The sequence below is a fragment of the Macrobrachium rosenbergii genome, chromosome 37 (genome assembly GCF_040412425.1).
Source record: "Macrobrachium rosenbergii isolate ZJJX-2024 chromosome 37, ASM4041242v1, whole genome shotgun sequence".
NCBI lineage: Eukaryota > Metazoa > Arthropoda > Malacostraca > Decapoda > Palaemonidae > Macrobrachium > Macrobrachium rosenbergii.
Window position 1 is genome coordinate 29,241,312 of NC_089777.1, and position 16,482 is coordinate 29,257,793.

The 16,482-nt window shown below is 41.9% G+C and overlaps 1 protein-coding gene across 2 annotated transcripts in view; it reads right to left on the reverse strand.

Annotated features, from left to right (window-relative positions):
- Positions 1-244: 244 nt before the first annotated feature.
- The window catches only part of LOC136825440 (RNA-binding protein MEX3B-like), a 130,601-nt gene continuing 114,363 nt past the window's right edge, over positions 245-16,482 (reverse strand). Inside the window, exons 2-3 of one of the 2 annotated variants that reach the window (XM_067081883.1) lie at positions 5,591-5,677; positions 245-4,103 (exon numbers count right to left, since the gene is read on the reverse strand). In XM_067081883.1, coding sequence (XP_066937984.1) covers positions 2,494-4,103; positions 5,591-5,677 — 1,697 coding nt within the window. In that variant the 3' untranslated portion in view covers positions 245-2,493. The remainder of the gene's footprint in view (positions 4,104-5,590; positions 5,678-16,482) is intronic. The other variant, XM_067081884.1, reaches the window with a different exon arrangement.

A 16,482-nucleotide genomic window follows, 5' to 3' on the forward strand; every position in this document is an offset into this window, starting at 1 on the left:
TTTTTAATAGCGTGAGGGGGAAATGACAGGCAGTGTAGCAGTGGGAGGCCCAAGGATTAAATTTATAATATAAATATATATTAAGGTTTCCCTTTCTATATATATATCTCTGATTATTATCTATCATACTTTCCTGCCCAGTACCCTTTACCTTGGGTACATACAAAAATTCTATTAAGGATAGGTAGAAAAAATATATCATAAAGGAACTAAAACACTCAACTGTAGACTTTCATTAAAAAGCAAAGAAAAATATAAATCTTAAGACAAAAAATATATATTACCTTAAAAACTAAACAACTTTCCCTTTATCTCCTCTTCTTTCTTGAAGGGAAAAATTCCACAAAGCTTTCAATAACCTTTGTGTTGAGAGCATTTGGGAGTAATTAGGAAAACAAATGTCAAGAGGGAGGGGGGTCTGAACAACTCCCCCAAGTATAGTACATAACAGTACAGTAGTACAGTGTCTCTCTTGGGCCAACCTATACAAACACTCCTGTTTACAATCATACAACATATCTGGTAGGACTGATTTTATATTATCAATAATAATAATAATAATAATATGAAGGGAGATGAGGGAAGGGGGAATTATAGCAATCCTCATTCATGACACTGGCAAGAGCTGGGAAGGCCACTGGCTAATTGCATGGACTAATTCATTACAAAAGGGGGATTCTGAGATCAAGAGCTAGGCCATAGAATAATCAAAGGGGCATCTTAAGCTTCAACTTTAATGATTAAAACCAATTATCCAACTCTTCCTTGCGACCATCCAACCTCAGTGCAAGAGAATGGAAGTCAGTTTCACTTAGCCACTTGTCTTGACAGCCCCTCCTTTCCTCCACGACATGAATAGTGCGTGAGGCCAAAGGCCATCCCATCTGTTACAGGTTTCATGAAGAAGAATAAGAATATCTTGTACAAAAAAGGTTTCTATATAAAAAGTGCGTGGCGCTCCGAGTCCTTCAAGTCAGACAAAAACAAACATTATCACAAAAAGGCATTGATAATTAAATATATTGGAAATTAAAGATTGGTCTAGAATACTGATTTTCATCTATACAAAATAAAGTTTTTTTCACATCTCAGTTTTTATTTCCATTTATATATCAATAATGAGCAAGAACTTAGATAAGCACTATGACTATAGATAATATCACTGTATTGCTTCCATTACATGAATGCACAAGCAGGGTCAAATCTATGGTCGGTGGCTCAGTGGGCATAGCCTGGTGAGGGTCCAGTGGCCATATCACCATGATAATGATGATGGTGATGTTGATGGAGTTTTATGGGGGTTGGAGGGGGTGAACTATGCTTCAGTTCACCCAAATGAGGTATAAACGGCACGTAATGGATGGGTAGTTGAGTTTAATGTCCGCTTTTTTTATCTTTTAAATATTCTATAAACAGGAAATGACTTCTGAGGAAGGGATACTTGTAGGAATATGAGAATGTGTGACATGAGACTATGGAGGTGGTATATGGTGACGGCTCTAAGTAGTAAAGGAGTGGTGGGAGTAAAGGCACGAGTCAATCGTTCTGATGTTGGTTGGGACATAAACATTGCCTATCCCTTAACTGGATTATACATTCTGAGGGTAGTTAACAAATAATTATCAACCTGCAGTTGACGAAATCAGATTTCTTCCTGCTCCTGGTGCCTCCTTCAATTATTGAAATTTATTTGTAAATTCTTTGATTTTTTCCCTTTTTCCACTGGCCACCTTGCCACCCGCACCCCAACCCATAGCTTCATTTCTCCATGGGTGGGTAGGCATTCTCTTCTCTTTCTCTCTCTCTCTCTCTTTGTAGAGGGGCATAGTTGGTGGGTGGCTGTGATGCTCATTTACAGAGCAGAGTTTGAGAGAAGGATATGTAGCATTCGTTGTGAGGCGGCTCAAGGGGACTGAATAGGGCTTACATTGGCACAGCGGGCGGAGTGATGATGATCAGATCTGGGTGTGAGCGGGTGGTGGGAAAAGTCTAGCGCCGCTCTATTTAGTGCCAGGTGTTATGCCCAACCCAGTCCCAGCCGTCCTGAGTACCCAGGAAACAGCGGGAGATCAGAGGGGGGGTTTCCACTCCCTCTGGCAGTTGTTGGCTGGCAGCGGGTGCCATAGGAGCATTTGCTACCTGCCTATCACAGCCTAGCGACAGCTGTTCTCCATTCTGACTTGAAGGACTTGCGCCACCAGCACCGATGGCTTGACCACCAGACATAAACAATGCCAAGCCCGGGGCCATACTGTCACCCAATACACACTAATAAAAATGCCTTACATTCGAAGAGAAAATTAAATAAAAATATATCAGTACTTTAATAAAAAAATCCATGATTAATTTTAAAGATAATATTCTTTAATTTGCAGATATATATAAGGACTATTATACTTTCTACATGCTGATGGTGGGGGGTAAGATGAGGGCTAGTTGCCCTAAGTGCCAACCAAATATGGATGGCTTCCTGCAAACCTTGCAAGCGGCGCGTTACGAGAAGATACGGATGGCCTGGGTTACTTTCATGCGACATATGGGACACTCAGCTGCTTCAGATTCCAGCTTGTTGGCGCAATCCAGGCAAAAGAGATTATGCCCACATGGAACAAGAGCAGCAACCACCTCAGACTCACAGCAAGTAACACACCTTTTCTTCTCATCCAAGCCATTGACAAGCTGATTCATACCAGCAATGGTAGTGGTAGTTGTGGAGGTGGAAGTGGCTGGGGCAGGTAATCCAGAACCACATTGGAAGCTGTTCATTTGATGATTCAGATCTGGGGTGGAAGCTGGGGATGAAGATGAAGGAGAGGAGGTGGGTAATCCCCCTAACCCTCCTGAAAGAGCAGAATTGAGCGATGCCAGTGAAGGGGCTGCTGCAAGCCCAGGAGCTGGATCAGAACTAATGCGCCTGGCAGGAGGATGGGTTTCCAATGAAGGAGACAGACGAGATGAGGGTGGAGATGCTCCAGATACTGACGACGACCTGCGTGTCAGTGATGAGGACAGTGTTGAGGAAAGGGAAGAAAATGTGGAACTCAGGGAGGAGCTGGAGCTAACTGTGGAGCTCATAGTATTACCCAATGGTCTTCCAAGCTCGCCCCATATACTCGATGGAGCTGGATCAAAGGATGGAGAGGACCCCATTGATGAACCAAGGGATCCTAAACCTTCATCTACGCCATACAAACCCAGTCCACCACTTCCACTACCAGTTACATCATTACTGCCTAGTTTTCCACCTGCAACACTACTGCTGAAGGATGAAAAAAGAGCAGAATCTAGGGTGCTTCCCCCACTCTTGCTTCCAGACCCTAAGAGAGATGACCCAGCATCTCCCAGCAGTGTGAAGGCAGAGTTAAGGTCATTGAGCTGGTTCAACGTATTCAAGTTGTTTAATGTATTATTCAGCCCATTCATACCACCACTTAGTGTGTTATTTAAACCACTCCCACTGAGGCCACTAAGACCATTAATGCCACTGAGACTGGGGGCATTCGAAAGACTGTTGTTGAGACCATTTGTTAAACCATTGAGACCAGCTCCGGTAATGCTGTTAATTGAGGCGAGTCCATTGAGCGAGGAGTTGTTGAGCTTGTACAGTGATGAGACCAACTCTGAAGAATTGGGGTTGAAAATGTTGTCAAGGCCATGGGATGGTGGTGGAAAATCCCCATGGTGTCTTGCAGCAGCAGCAGCGGCAGCAGCATGTGCTGCTGCTGCAGCATTGGGCTCATCCTGATCCAGCAGGCCACCCGTTCGCATAGCAATATGTGCTTCGATCTCTTTTCTAGCTTGTTCAACAGATTCCGGCAAACCAGTGACTTCAAAAACTGGCTCCTTGTCCCTCGATGGTGTAACGATGTAGGTATGGGTTTGCTGTTGGATGCGCTTGATAGTGGCACCTTTGGGTCCCACAACAAGACCCACAACGCGATAAGGAACACGCACCTGAATGGTCACTTGTCCTGGTACATTAGTGGGCGGTCCAGGTGCCATTGATCCATTCAGATTGTTCTTGCGACAGGCACGAATCTGGCTGAAATGTTCAGCAGCAGACAGTATTTCTCGTTTGGCCATTCCTACATCCTCCTTACGCCCTGAAAAGATAAGTTTTTCATGTTACACAAACAAAAATTTCAATTTATGAATCCCACTATAAAAAAAATAATTTTTTATACCATGACACACACATACTACAAAAGGGAAAAATGACAAATATTACTGGACTTGTCCCATTTTACTAAAATAAAAAATAGTACACCAAATTGCAACACAATGTGTTTTCCTATTGCAGTAACTGATGCGTCTAATTTTCTGGGAGTTGGGAGTATGTGGTTCCAGATTTATACACACACACACTACAGTGTCCACATCATTTATACATACATACACACACACACACACACACACACACACACACATATATATATATATATATATATATATATATATATATATATATATATATATATATATATATATATATATATATATATATATTATATATATATATATATATATATATATATATATATATATATATATATGAGAGAGAATCTACACCAACAATTTCTCCGTACGGTGACGTGTAATGAAAATTTGTTTTAGTTTTCAAACCTCATTCATCTTTTGATTGAAACAGTACAGACCAGAAGACATACACCAGCAATAAAAACCAAATGAGAACAGCTGCTGCAAGAAAAACCATTAGATAAACTGATATATCCTGACAGGTCATCCATATCAATCATGGACGCAAATCGGTTTTGGGTGTCGAGATATTGGATGTTTTTTAACAATCCAGGCTATATAAAGGAAAACAATAACCACACCAAAAATATGGTCATAAAAGAACAACGGTTAAAAATTGACAGTGCATACCCAGCGAAACGTTAACACAAACAGTCGTTAATGAGACGATCAAATAGAGAAAAAGGCAGGGGATGACTGATAGAAAAACTCGCACCCCAAATTACTAACGCTGAAAATTCTTCCCCTAGCTACAAGGCTTTGCCGAAATATCCAAATTAGGCAGACATCCGACACAACACTTCGGCCAGCTTGGCATTCCAGTCTGCATAATATGGCCATTAACCAGGGGTGAGCCGAGCCATGGAATCCAGGCCTAATCCCAGCCACGGACCCTCCAGTATCCATCCTCGAGTTGATAGCGATGGCGGGAGAGTTGTTGAGGGCTCCGAAGGTAGGTATGGGTGGTAGGCGGGCAGGACAGAGAGGGAGAACCCCTCACAACCATCAGCACTATCATAAAAAGTGGCCACCACGCCCACAGCCCCGACACAAAAGTGGCAACCCCTCCACCCACTCGCCCGCCGATCATGATCTTCCATGGGAGCAACCCCACGGTCCTGACCCATGATGACCCCGAACACAAAAATTTAAGGTTTGTATTCCCGTCGGAACAAATTACTCCCGACCACGAAGAAAAAGGAATAAGTAACAAATGGCCTCTCTCTCTCTCTCTCTCTCTCTCTCTCTCTCTCTCTCTCTCTCTCTCTCTCTCTCAATCCGGATGAAATTCCATTCTCGCCTATCCTAATAAAGGATCAAATATGATATTTACCTGTAACAACAAATACTGGTTCTTCCCCTCTGACGGGTGTCTTTATGTAGGTGTTGGTCTTGGCACGAAGAGCTTTGATCTTGCATCCTGCAGCAAAAGGAAAGAAACCAGCATTAGGATACGATTCAAGGCTACCACAATCAAAGAATGGTCAATGTCTGAAATAAAAGCAAAAACATTTAGAGTAACATAAGGCAAAAGGATTTAGAGTAACAGCAAGGTCAATTTTATACAATTTGCTCAAATCTATACAGTTCTATTATATCTTTTTATATCACCTTTTATATGGTGAAATTCAGTTGCCTAAGCTCTCCCAATGATATCAAAGAAATGTTGGGGATTTTAACATCAATATTCGAAGCTTACATTTACAACATGAGGATAATGAATATATTGACTAATTTTTTTAATGTTATTGTCAGATGAAGTTGTCTGTATGCTTTTTTTTAATGAAATTGCAAACTTCTTTGTGAACATGTTTAAATCTATTTACATATGGGGGAAAAATCAATTCACAGCCCCCCAAAAAATTCGGAAAAAACTGATCACGGATGTTCAAAAACAATTAAAAAAACATAGTAACTATGACATTTTTACACAGTAATAAAACCCACCCTAGCCCTTACTACCTGAACAATAAGAGAAACAATTAGTAACCACATTGCAAGTCTGAAGAAGTTAAGCACTCATTTGTACGGACATGAACGTGATCACGTATGGCATTTTTTTTGGGTGGGGGTGGGGGTGGGAAGAGAAATATCTTTTATGTCGAATTTACACCATGTGCCCAGACACTGCCCAAGCATGTATAATTTTAACCAATAACTCAATCGGCTCCTACATAGCCAAAAAAAATCAAAATTAACTGAACATTCAAATAAACTGAAAACATAAAAAAATGAACAAAAATCGACATTGCAGCAACATTACTGATGGATACTGGTATGATGAAAAAAGATACTGGTATGATGAAAAAACTAACACAAAGATAAAAAAAAATTGCTTGTTTGCAACAGTAAGCAAATGCAACAACAAAGGGTCAAGAGAGTAACTTAAATGGCAAGTAAGGTCGGGAATATGTTTAGACGACCGTGAACTATCTAACCCCCCCAAAACCCTGGCCAAGTCCTAACAAGAGGTGAAACAGCTGAAGAAACTGCACAGCATATGTAGCAATGTTTTAACCCTTGACTGTCTACACGAGGGCAAAATGTTGTATTTGCTACACATGTATATATACTCACACCCCATACACCCTGTTTCTTCAGCAAACGTAAGGTTCGTTTTTGAGAGAAAGAATGAGAACCTTGTTCCATCTGTCCTTTGAGGCTCGTATCAACCAAGGTTCATCAGTTTAACAAACCCCCAACCCCCTCATACTTTCTACAAAAGTGAAGGTGTACATTTTAGTATATTCGTAAATACATGACAAATTAAGGGAGCATCACAAACAACGCATACATATTACTTATATACACATCCTATAGCAGAAAATGTCTACAAGCTAAAAAGCCAGAGAATATCCCGTCATATTTAATATGTGGATCTTACAGTCGACAGATCAAGCCATCATCCGTTCTTATAGGGACAGGACTCCACTCAACACGCTTCTCCAGGCTATCATAATAGGTGATATAGGAATAGGATGTTGACCTAAAGAATCACCCTTCTCACGAACTGCTATGTCCCAGGCCTGACAATGACAGTGAGGGGGCAATTGAGAAAAAGTTAACAAAAACCCGCATCATTTATGCATGGATTCTAGTAGAGTAATGATGGATTCTAGTAGAATATCGCAAAGTTCACACACACACACCGCATGTAGGTCATCTAAATTACTTTTACAACACTTTTCCATTCAAAACTCACTGGTTTCTAACTTGAAAATGAATTCATATGAGCGATTAATTGTTTATTTCTAAATCACAAAGTAAATACGAACAGACCTCTAAAGTTTGTGTACCTGTTACAAATAAGAACGTTTCAAGATTAGTTTATTGTGGAATTACCCAGAAGGCCCCATTTACGTCTTCTGATCCTAACACGTGCTAAGCAAGTCGAACTTATGTCAATGTCAAGTTCATCGCTTGAAAAGAGTCGAGGAGGAAGTATTGGAAACAGGACGAAACTATACAAAGGTAAGACGTCATGTGAAATAAATGCTTCAGCCCAGGAAAAAAAAAAAAAAAAAAAAAGGATCGACATCACGACTATAAAAAGCGACGTGTAATGAAGCTCAAGAATCTCTCCAGCAAGAGAAGCACGAAGGGAAAAGCGTGCACAAGCCAGAATGCTAGGAGGCAGAAAGCATGGTGGGGGGCTCGCGAGAATTTTCAATGTCAATGCCAAAAGAAGTCCCTCCTACTCGCCCTCCTCCTCTCCAGCAGTAGCAGTAGTTTCTCCTCAACTTTCACCCCTCCACCCTCCTTTGCAAGAGGGGATAGGGAAGAAAGGGGGAAGGACCTCACTCCCTACGGGAACTAAATGTCGTGGCGCACTCACTCCCTGTCGATCAAATGACACTGCGGATTCCAACGTTCTTGTTTTCGCTGATTATAGTTTTCTTCAGCGCTATCTCAGTTTTAACTGAACATCGTCTGTAAATAAGGATTACGTTCAAGCTACTCCAGTGCTATTATACAACAAGGGGCTCAAAAAGCAACTCGACATTCATTTCCAACCAACTCACGTTTTCAGGAGCACTGGAGCGAGAACTTAGTCCAGGGCCTGTTTCAAGGGGTCTCTGTCTTAATATGTGATGTCCATGGAAATGCGACATTGTCTACGGCGGGGCATTCAATGGATTCAACTACTACAACTTGGCTAAAAATAAAACTACCACCTCCTCGAAATGTAACCACCGGTTACAAAAACTCACTAAAACTTTGGGGGATGGATGAACACAGAATACTGTAAAAACCGTAGCCACTGACGCAATTTCAGACGCGTTCGCTTTACAATACCGGCTGCTCCTACGCATGAAACAATAACCTGAGAAATGAGCCTTGTTCCACTCAAGGTACTTTTACCACCAGCATTTTCCACCTACCCCAAGATTAAAGTCCAACCCCCTCCCCGGTCTCCCCTCACCCCCATCCCTACGCTAAACCCCATACGCCTGGCTGCCCCAGCACTAGGTTACCCTCCCAGTTTCCGTCCATCGTGCCAATGACCTACTGACTAGAACGCAAGAACCCCCAATCCCGATTCCAGTTCACCTGGGTCATGCCGTGAGAGCACACACAAGTGAATATTATGGAAACACGCATTCCGAAATATATAAATATAAATAATGCTACACGATATAAAAAAGAAAATTAAATCAGAAAATAAATTTTCAGCTTTTTGTCGTGAATAGAAAAAATGTCTTCCGAAATCTTGTGGGTTTTCTTCCTCTTTGGTACTCCCTCTATGGAAAAAAAACACCTCCGCGATATTAAAAAAAAAGGGGGGGGGGCGGGGGCAATTAACAGCTATTACCGAACCTTCAAAAAGACAAAATCTGTTATACAAGATTGTCATGCCCATTTGACGAAGATACGTATAATATAATACACGCACACAAATATACATACTTGCACATACAAAATTGATTCACCGGGCATTAACCAAACTAATTCTCACTCAAATGAGAACCCATAATTCCCTTCTTGGGTTAGATAACTCATCAATGTCCCAGTACATAATTTTCACTCAATAACTGGTTAAAATTAAATTTAAGCGGAACATTTCTGAGTAACCCACGAAGAATAACCACTCAAAATGAATAATCCCCATTTCACGTTACCCAATATTTGAAGGTTCTGGCCGGAATCCTCTTCCGTCGGTCATCAAATTAGGTCTGGTGATTTTTAATCGCGATGAGAGAGAGAGAGAGAGAGAGAGAGAGAGAGAGAGAGAGAGAGAGAGAGAGAGAGAGAGAGAGAGAGATCCCAGCAAGCGCATGCCATCACCCACATTCCACAACAATCTGGCCCCAGACAACCACTCCCTTCACAATTCTCCTCGTACTCTTTCTTTATCAGCGCTCTCGTGGAATCTTCACTCTCTATAGTTTATGAATGAAGGGAAACAGCCTTAGCAAAACACTGGCATTCAATGTACACATCCTCTTTCCGTTTTCAAGCAAGTCTCACAAGTTTAAAGGTCCTCGTGATATTTAAAAATGACTGAGGCTTTGTCACGACATGAAAACCCACTTGAAAAATTACTCGAGCGTTGTGTGAATGTTGTGAAAAAATTCACTAATGTTACCGAGTTCATCTCTCGGGAGACAGACACACAGACAGATTAAGACACATGCACCAGTGACTGGAGATCTTTGTTCTGTCAAGCAGTGCATCAACTTTCCGCTTTCGGAAATGTCATCTAGAGGAAGTCGAGCAAACGCGTCAGTGACATCACAACAGATCGGATATTTTATTCAACGAAAACCGTGAGACCCCAAGAGATCGAGAGTTAATTCTAAATATCACTCTGAAGAGCAAGATGATGATGAACAGTGGAGGACACGAATTGAAGGTGAAGGTGGAGTAGTGGAGGAAGAGCAGGAGGAGGAGGAGGAGGAGGAACATGAAGACAGTAACGACCGGATGCCCTTGAAAGTGAGTCCAGCAAGAACTTCTACCGACGGGATGCTTTTGGAAGGATTGGTACACGCGATCTTCAATTCTCCTCTTCAGACTCTTGAGAATTTAATGACTACCGCTAAATACGCAGAGAGAGAGAGAGAGAGAGAGAGAGAGAGAGAGAGAGAGAGAGAGAGAGAGAGAGAGGGCATTTAATGTTTCAAGTGCGCAACCGCGTGCTCTCACACTACCAAACGGGAATCAATAACCTATTTTAAGCACAGTACAATGACAAAATACGCACATACACAAAGGCGAAAAGACTGAGAAAAGGCCAAGGCAATGTGTCCGTTTACGTGTGCGCGCCCTTGAAAATGGTGGTGGTGGTGGTGGTGATCGGGGGACATTGGCATTTGCACCTCTCTCTCTCTCTCTTCCTCTCCTTCCTTGCGATAACACTCCGCAGGCTTTTTAAATACGTGCCAGGCGGAAGAAAAATAAACGATAACTGGTTAATTTAGGATGTACATTATTATCTATTAACAACGACCGCTAAATTGGAAGAAAATATGGGGATACTGTTCATCTCTTGCATATGACCAAATGTGGTCCTTTAACAAATACTGCACGAGTTGTTCGTCCTTTTACTGACTGGGGAAGTATTTCTTTCTTAATCATCAAGTGTCGTGGTTCTCTATCTTCTCATCTTTGCGCTGAAGATGATCCGATAGTGATCTTCTTACACCCGGGCGTTTTGATTATCCGTCTTCTCACATCTTGAAAGGAAGCAACTCGCCAGCTTAAATGCATTTGTCATGGTAAACAGTTTCCCTTTCAAAACGATTCTCGAAATACTACTAGTTCAACTTCAAAAACTATCCCTAGATTTATATGTTTTTCCCCTTAAAGAGCAGCTCCCAAATGTACAAGAAAAATTCCCACCTAACTTTTTTCTAAGGAAACAACCTGCAAACTTTAATCCAAGACTAATCCCAATGCCACACCCCAATCCCTTTTTGTGGTGAATTCCCTTAACGAAGACAAAGGTCCCTATGGTTCTTTATCTACCATATCAGGGATAACCTTTACTTCACCAAAAAGTAGAATAGGGACTAAACAATGCTAAAAAAAGCCCTCACGCTTGCAATTCTACCCACACAAATCCTCATGAAAAGGGACAAAAACAAAAAGAGCGAGAACAGTCTGCCTGGCGAGTTGGGTTAAGTGACCGGTCGCCCTTGAAAGTTAGCTCCGACAGAGAATGGGGGAGGGTGAGGAGGGGGACTGGGGGACCCCCTCTATACTTTGCCACCCTAAAATCGACCTCTGAAACACACCACGTGAAATTTTCTGCCCAAATGCCTTCCCAATTTGGCAAAACGACCACAGGTGACGTGACACCTAGGATGACGTATTCCCTTCCAACGGGAGAAAGAGTTATTCCGACTTTTGTCTTTTACGTTGAAGAGGATGGCGAGAAGAAATACTTAGGGGATTACGTAAGGTTAGTCGCTGTGCATTCACCTTGCGACCAACAAACCACCACCCGCCCCTCCCCGCCCTCTCCCTCCCAACTAAAGCCCTGAAATGCCTATCCTACCCCACCCCACCCCCTCCCCTAACAGCACCTGTCACAATCGATCCACAGAAATGATGTAATGCAAATCTACCGATGTCAATAACATACTTCCAGATTTTAATAAAGGGGCATTCCTTGCGCTGGATAATTGCTGCAGATATGAAACGACAGAATGCTGAACTTCGGATACAGTATCGCAGTGACGCATTCCTGCATGATGCAAGATTCATGACGAGAGAGAGAGAGAGAGAGAGAGAGAGAGAGAGAGAGAGAGAGAGAGAGAGAGAGAGAGAGAGAGAGAGAGAGAGAGAGAGCAACTACTTGCACTTAGGAGTGACTGACAATGTATGATATTTGTACCACCTCGTAACAGGGCCATCGATTACGATAATCCGTACATGGCTTATTCCTGGGGAAACCAGACTTATTTACAGGTTTTGCAAAGAATAAACTCCACAACGTAGACTGTTAGGGGTCGCGTGCGTGCATGCATTTGTTATCTGCCATCACATAATGATTTCGGGGAAATAACCTAAGAGGATCGTGTAGCTAAATACCATGGGAAAACTGAGAGTTCTCGTATTTAAAAGAAAGCATTCAAATTTTAACAAGGAGCACATCGCAAAAGTTCCTCCAATATGGAAATTTACCAGCGTTAACATCTGTCAACTGGAGAGAGAGAGAGAGAGAGAGAGAGAGAGAGAGAGAGAGAGAGAGAGAGAGAGAGAGAGAGAGAGAGAGAGAGAGAGATTTTAGGCATACATGCCAAGTAGCCTACTGGGGGCAACTAAGGCCATTCAGCGCTGAAACGGAAATTGACAGTAAAAAGTTTGAAAGATGTAACAGGAGGAAAACCTCCCAGCTGCAATATGAATCAATTGTTAGGAGACGGTGGACAGAAGATGGAAGAAAGAGAACGTGAACGGGGGTCCAGTAAAAGGAAAGCAGTTGCAGCTAGGGGCCGGAGGGACGCTGCTAAGACCCTTAAGTAATGCCTACATAGAGAGAGAGAGAGAGAGAGAGAGAGAGAGAGAGAGAGAGAGAGAGAGAGAGAGAGAGAGAGATTAATTGGTGTACCCCACGGAAATGAGTACGTCTGCAGAGTGAAGATTCTTCATACAGTTTTCCAAAGGGCATGTACCCTGCGATCTCCTTAACCTTATTCTCCTTGCATTTTACTACATTTTTATCTATTTACAATTTATATAATTTTTTCTTCTTTTTTTTAGTAAGGGAGGTCTCTTCTTTCCGTATTTCCATTTATCTCCTCTTCTTCCCAGTGAACACCTTATTCTTTGGAAGCTTGAATTTCATGTCCATGGCCCCTGTGGGCTCGTTTCATATGAATTGAGTTCATCTTCTAAATAATAATAATCAACTAAACCAAGAACACATCTTCCAAACTATAATGTACTGAACCCAATGCATCCACTGTCACTCACCTATTACATTTTTGTGACGTGAACCGTCTTTCTATGTCTTGTCAAGCTACGACACAGAAGTGCTTACAAGGGATTCTCTTGATCCTTTGGGGACGGATTGCAACCAGTGCACGGTTCTAAAAGCCCCTTTCTTTCGTTGCAATTGCATAATATCTTTTACATTATCCTAATTTTAAAAATGTTTTGCTAAACGTCCTTGGCATTCTGAAGGGTTGAAAACTAGAGCTTGACGTTTACTTTCTAGCATCATCAAAATCTACCATGAGGCAAAAGCAATGAATGAACAATGTTAACAATTTTATTGTTCACGTTTCGAAAGGCAAACATATTTGTGCAAAAAGTAGTGTTTTCTGATAAAAGCACTGTCTAGAGTGAGAGAGAATATCTTGTGATATATATATATATATATATATATATATATATATTGCAACTTTCATCACACTTCTGTTTAGGTTTAGAAAAACATACTGGATTTCGGGGGAACGCAACCAATCGTCCCTAGCCTGATCCGCGATTCAGATATGGATCGTCCATCTGTAAAATGGGCGAGTTGCAAAATATTTGCTGGTCTTTTAACTCTAAGCCGGTAATCAAATACTGGAAGCATAAAGAAATTACACTATCAGATAGGCAACACCACAACATAAAAAAATTTACAATCTGCAATACCCTTCAGCATTAATCATATTTATCTACCTATTATATTGCCCGTCATATGTAAGTATGTGCCAAATGCCGCGGCAAGAATATAATATTAGCATTTATGAAACTGATGTCACAGAAACTGACAAGGTATGCTGTCTGAATCCAAACAGCAGAAACTGCTCAGGATGTCCAGAAACACCCAGTAAGATGCTGCATCCACAATGAGAAACTTACTTCCAATGTGTGCTACACTAATAGCCCTACAAATTTAAGATAGAAGTCTGATATTTTTTTTTTTCTTGAGCCACGAAGAAGCTTATTCTGTTTTTGGAGGCTTCAAGGTGGTTTAGAACATTACCACAACGAAGGTTGATTTGAAAAAGCTGTAAGAACAGTCTGCAAGCACAGACACCCCCGGAAAGAACTACAAGAAGGAATACCTAACAAAGGAAAATGGCCCACATCATCAGACAGGCCGAGACAAAAAGATTCGTTGGGGTGTCTGGACTGAAAGAATCATATGTCTGGTCTGGATTGCAATATAAAGAAATGACAAGCGCGCAGGCGCGCACACCCACGCCCACGTGAGAGAGACAGATGGTGTTTTGTTATTACAACTCGGACGTAGCTCCTGGGGGTATCAACGCTATACTACTGCTGTTGCAAATCGCTGGTATCTTATGCAGCCGAAGAGTTCGCCTCCCAGGCGACTGTCCTCCCCTCCCCTCCCCCCACCTCTCAAAAGGCCCTCTCATAAAATCATAGCAAAAACATTTCTGGCCTTGAACAACAACCCCAAACCCAGCCCAAAGTGCAGCTCCTTGCAACCAGGGCTGTAACAGCGTGGTACTACTTCACCACCACTTCAGCCTTCATTTATTAAATTGTGGTTTTTAAGGTTCGGGATGTGATGAGAGAGAGAGAGAGAGAGAGAGAGAGAGAGAGAGAGAGAGAGAGAGAGAGAGAGAGAGAGAGAAATTCCTTTATAACTAATCTCCGGAATTACTTTAAAGCACCAAACTTTTACTGTGTTGGAAAAAAAGTGTTGTAAATAAATAAACTGCAGTTTAACTCGGCAGTAACAGAGAAAAATTGTTAGTTGTTGGACCCACCAACAACGAAAATACACATGATGAGTTACTAAGCTTAAACAACTGAACAAGATAGGTAAAAATCCTAATGCTTAATAAACATATTATTCATCCTACCACCCAGTACGTATCGAGCCGTGAAATCTTCCACTGATCTGTCAATGCTTCCTTCGTCTGATAGTGGTTACTCAGGCTTATTCCATGAAGCTGAATTTGCCTTGCTACATCAATTTATCAATTTCGTTAAACTGAGAATGGATGATGCCAACTCCAATAAGATCAAATGAGAAAGCAAAGCCAACTGAGTTGCCGTTACGTCAATTTGGAAATATTGCAGTTACAGTAAGAAAAGACAAACTGTCACCCAGCAGTTAGAGCATATTAAAACATGTTACTCCAAGATACGTACTGGCATAAAAACAATGGCAGCCAATTTACTTTGTGGTTTCATTAATAACAACGCAGGCTCATTACTACGTGAATAAAATAAAGGGAAACATCGTAAACGGCTGGCCAAACAGACGGAGGGCACGCAAGCCTACCCGAAGTTGCAAGCAAATACACCCTATCCCCTTTCCCTTCTTTGTTCCTCACAGCCTGTGTCACCTGACACACAACGCCGGGGTTCTATGACCCAGCCGCTCGATCAACCAACCCCTGGCGGTTGTAGCCCTCTCTCCTCATCCTCCTGCTGGCGCAAATCGAGCCGCCTTTCTTGGAATCAAACCGACCAAAGGAACCAAGTCTCGAGACCCTTCCCTCTCCGCCCATCCAACACCGACCATACTAAGCCCCCAACTAATGGATGGCCACGTGGCTATCGGGCTTTCTATTGTAAGTACAAACACACGTGCACCTTCTCATTCATTTCCACCTGGTACGGGGTACGGTAAACGATAGACGGTCTATCAGCCATTTAATAATAATAAAAAATTCCAAGTATAATCACTTCGGACCATCAACTCTAATAACATTATGGTAAAACTCCCAGCGGGCCTTACAGTCTTCGGAGAAAGATCTTACTAGGGGCGCTACAGCGATCCCCATCTTCCATTTCCTCTTTGAATGTTTCTTAGTAATTTACGAAGGGAGGCAACTCTGTTCTCTTCCTCCAAGACAAAAATGCACGACTCATTTCCTCCAGTGCAGTCGGCACTTATCTCGAAGAATACCCCTGTAATTCTCAGAACGTATTATGCTTCCTATGAGTCAGGCGCATGAAATTATACATTCTTGAACTTGACGTTGCTAAACAAACTCGTTTTACAATCAGACTCGGCATCGTAAATATACAATGGACAACTAATTAAGGACTGTAAATATTTGGGAACAAACCATCACTTCGTGACTAGGAGAGAACTGTAATAAGCAAGAGAATTGTATTTAATGCTTAGAGAAGATGTTCCCATAATTGTTCCTGTCGGATGGACTACGAGGGAAGCATTTTGTATATCCCCGAGGCACGATTTTACTAAGAATCAAGTAACCTCTCATTTCGTCGACTTGATATACACTTTATAGAGAAAGCACACTGCTTCAAGGTATCAATTTCACGGCTTAAGACAAA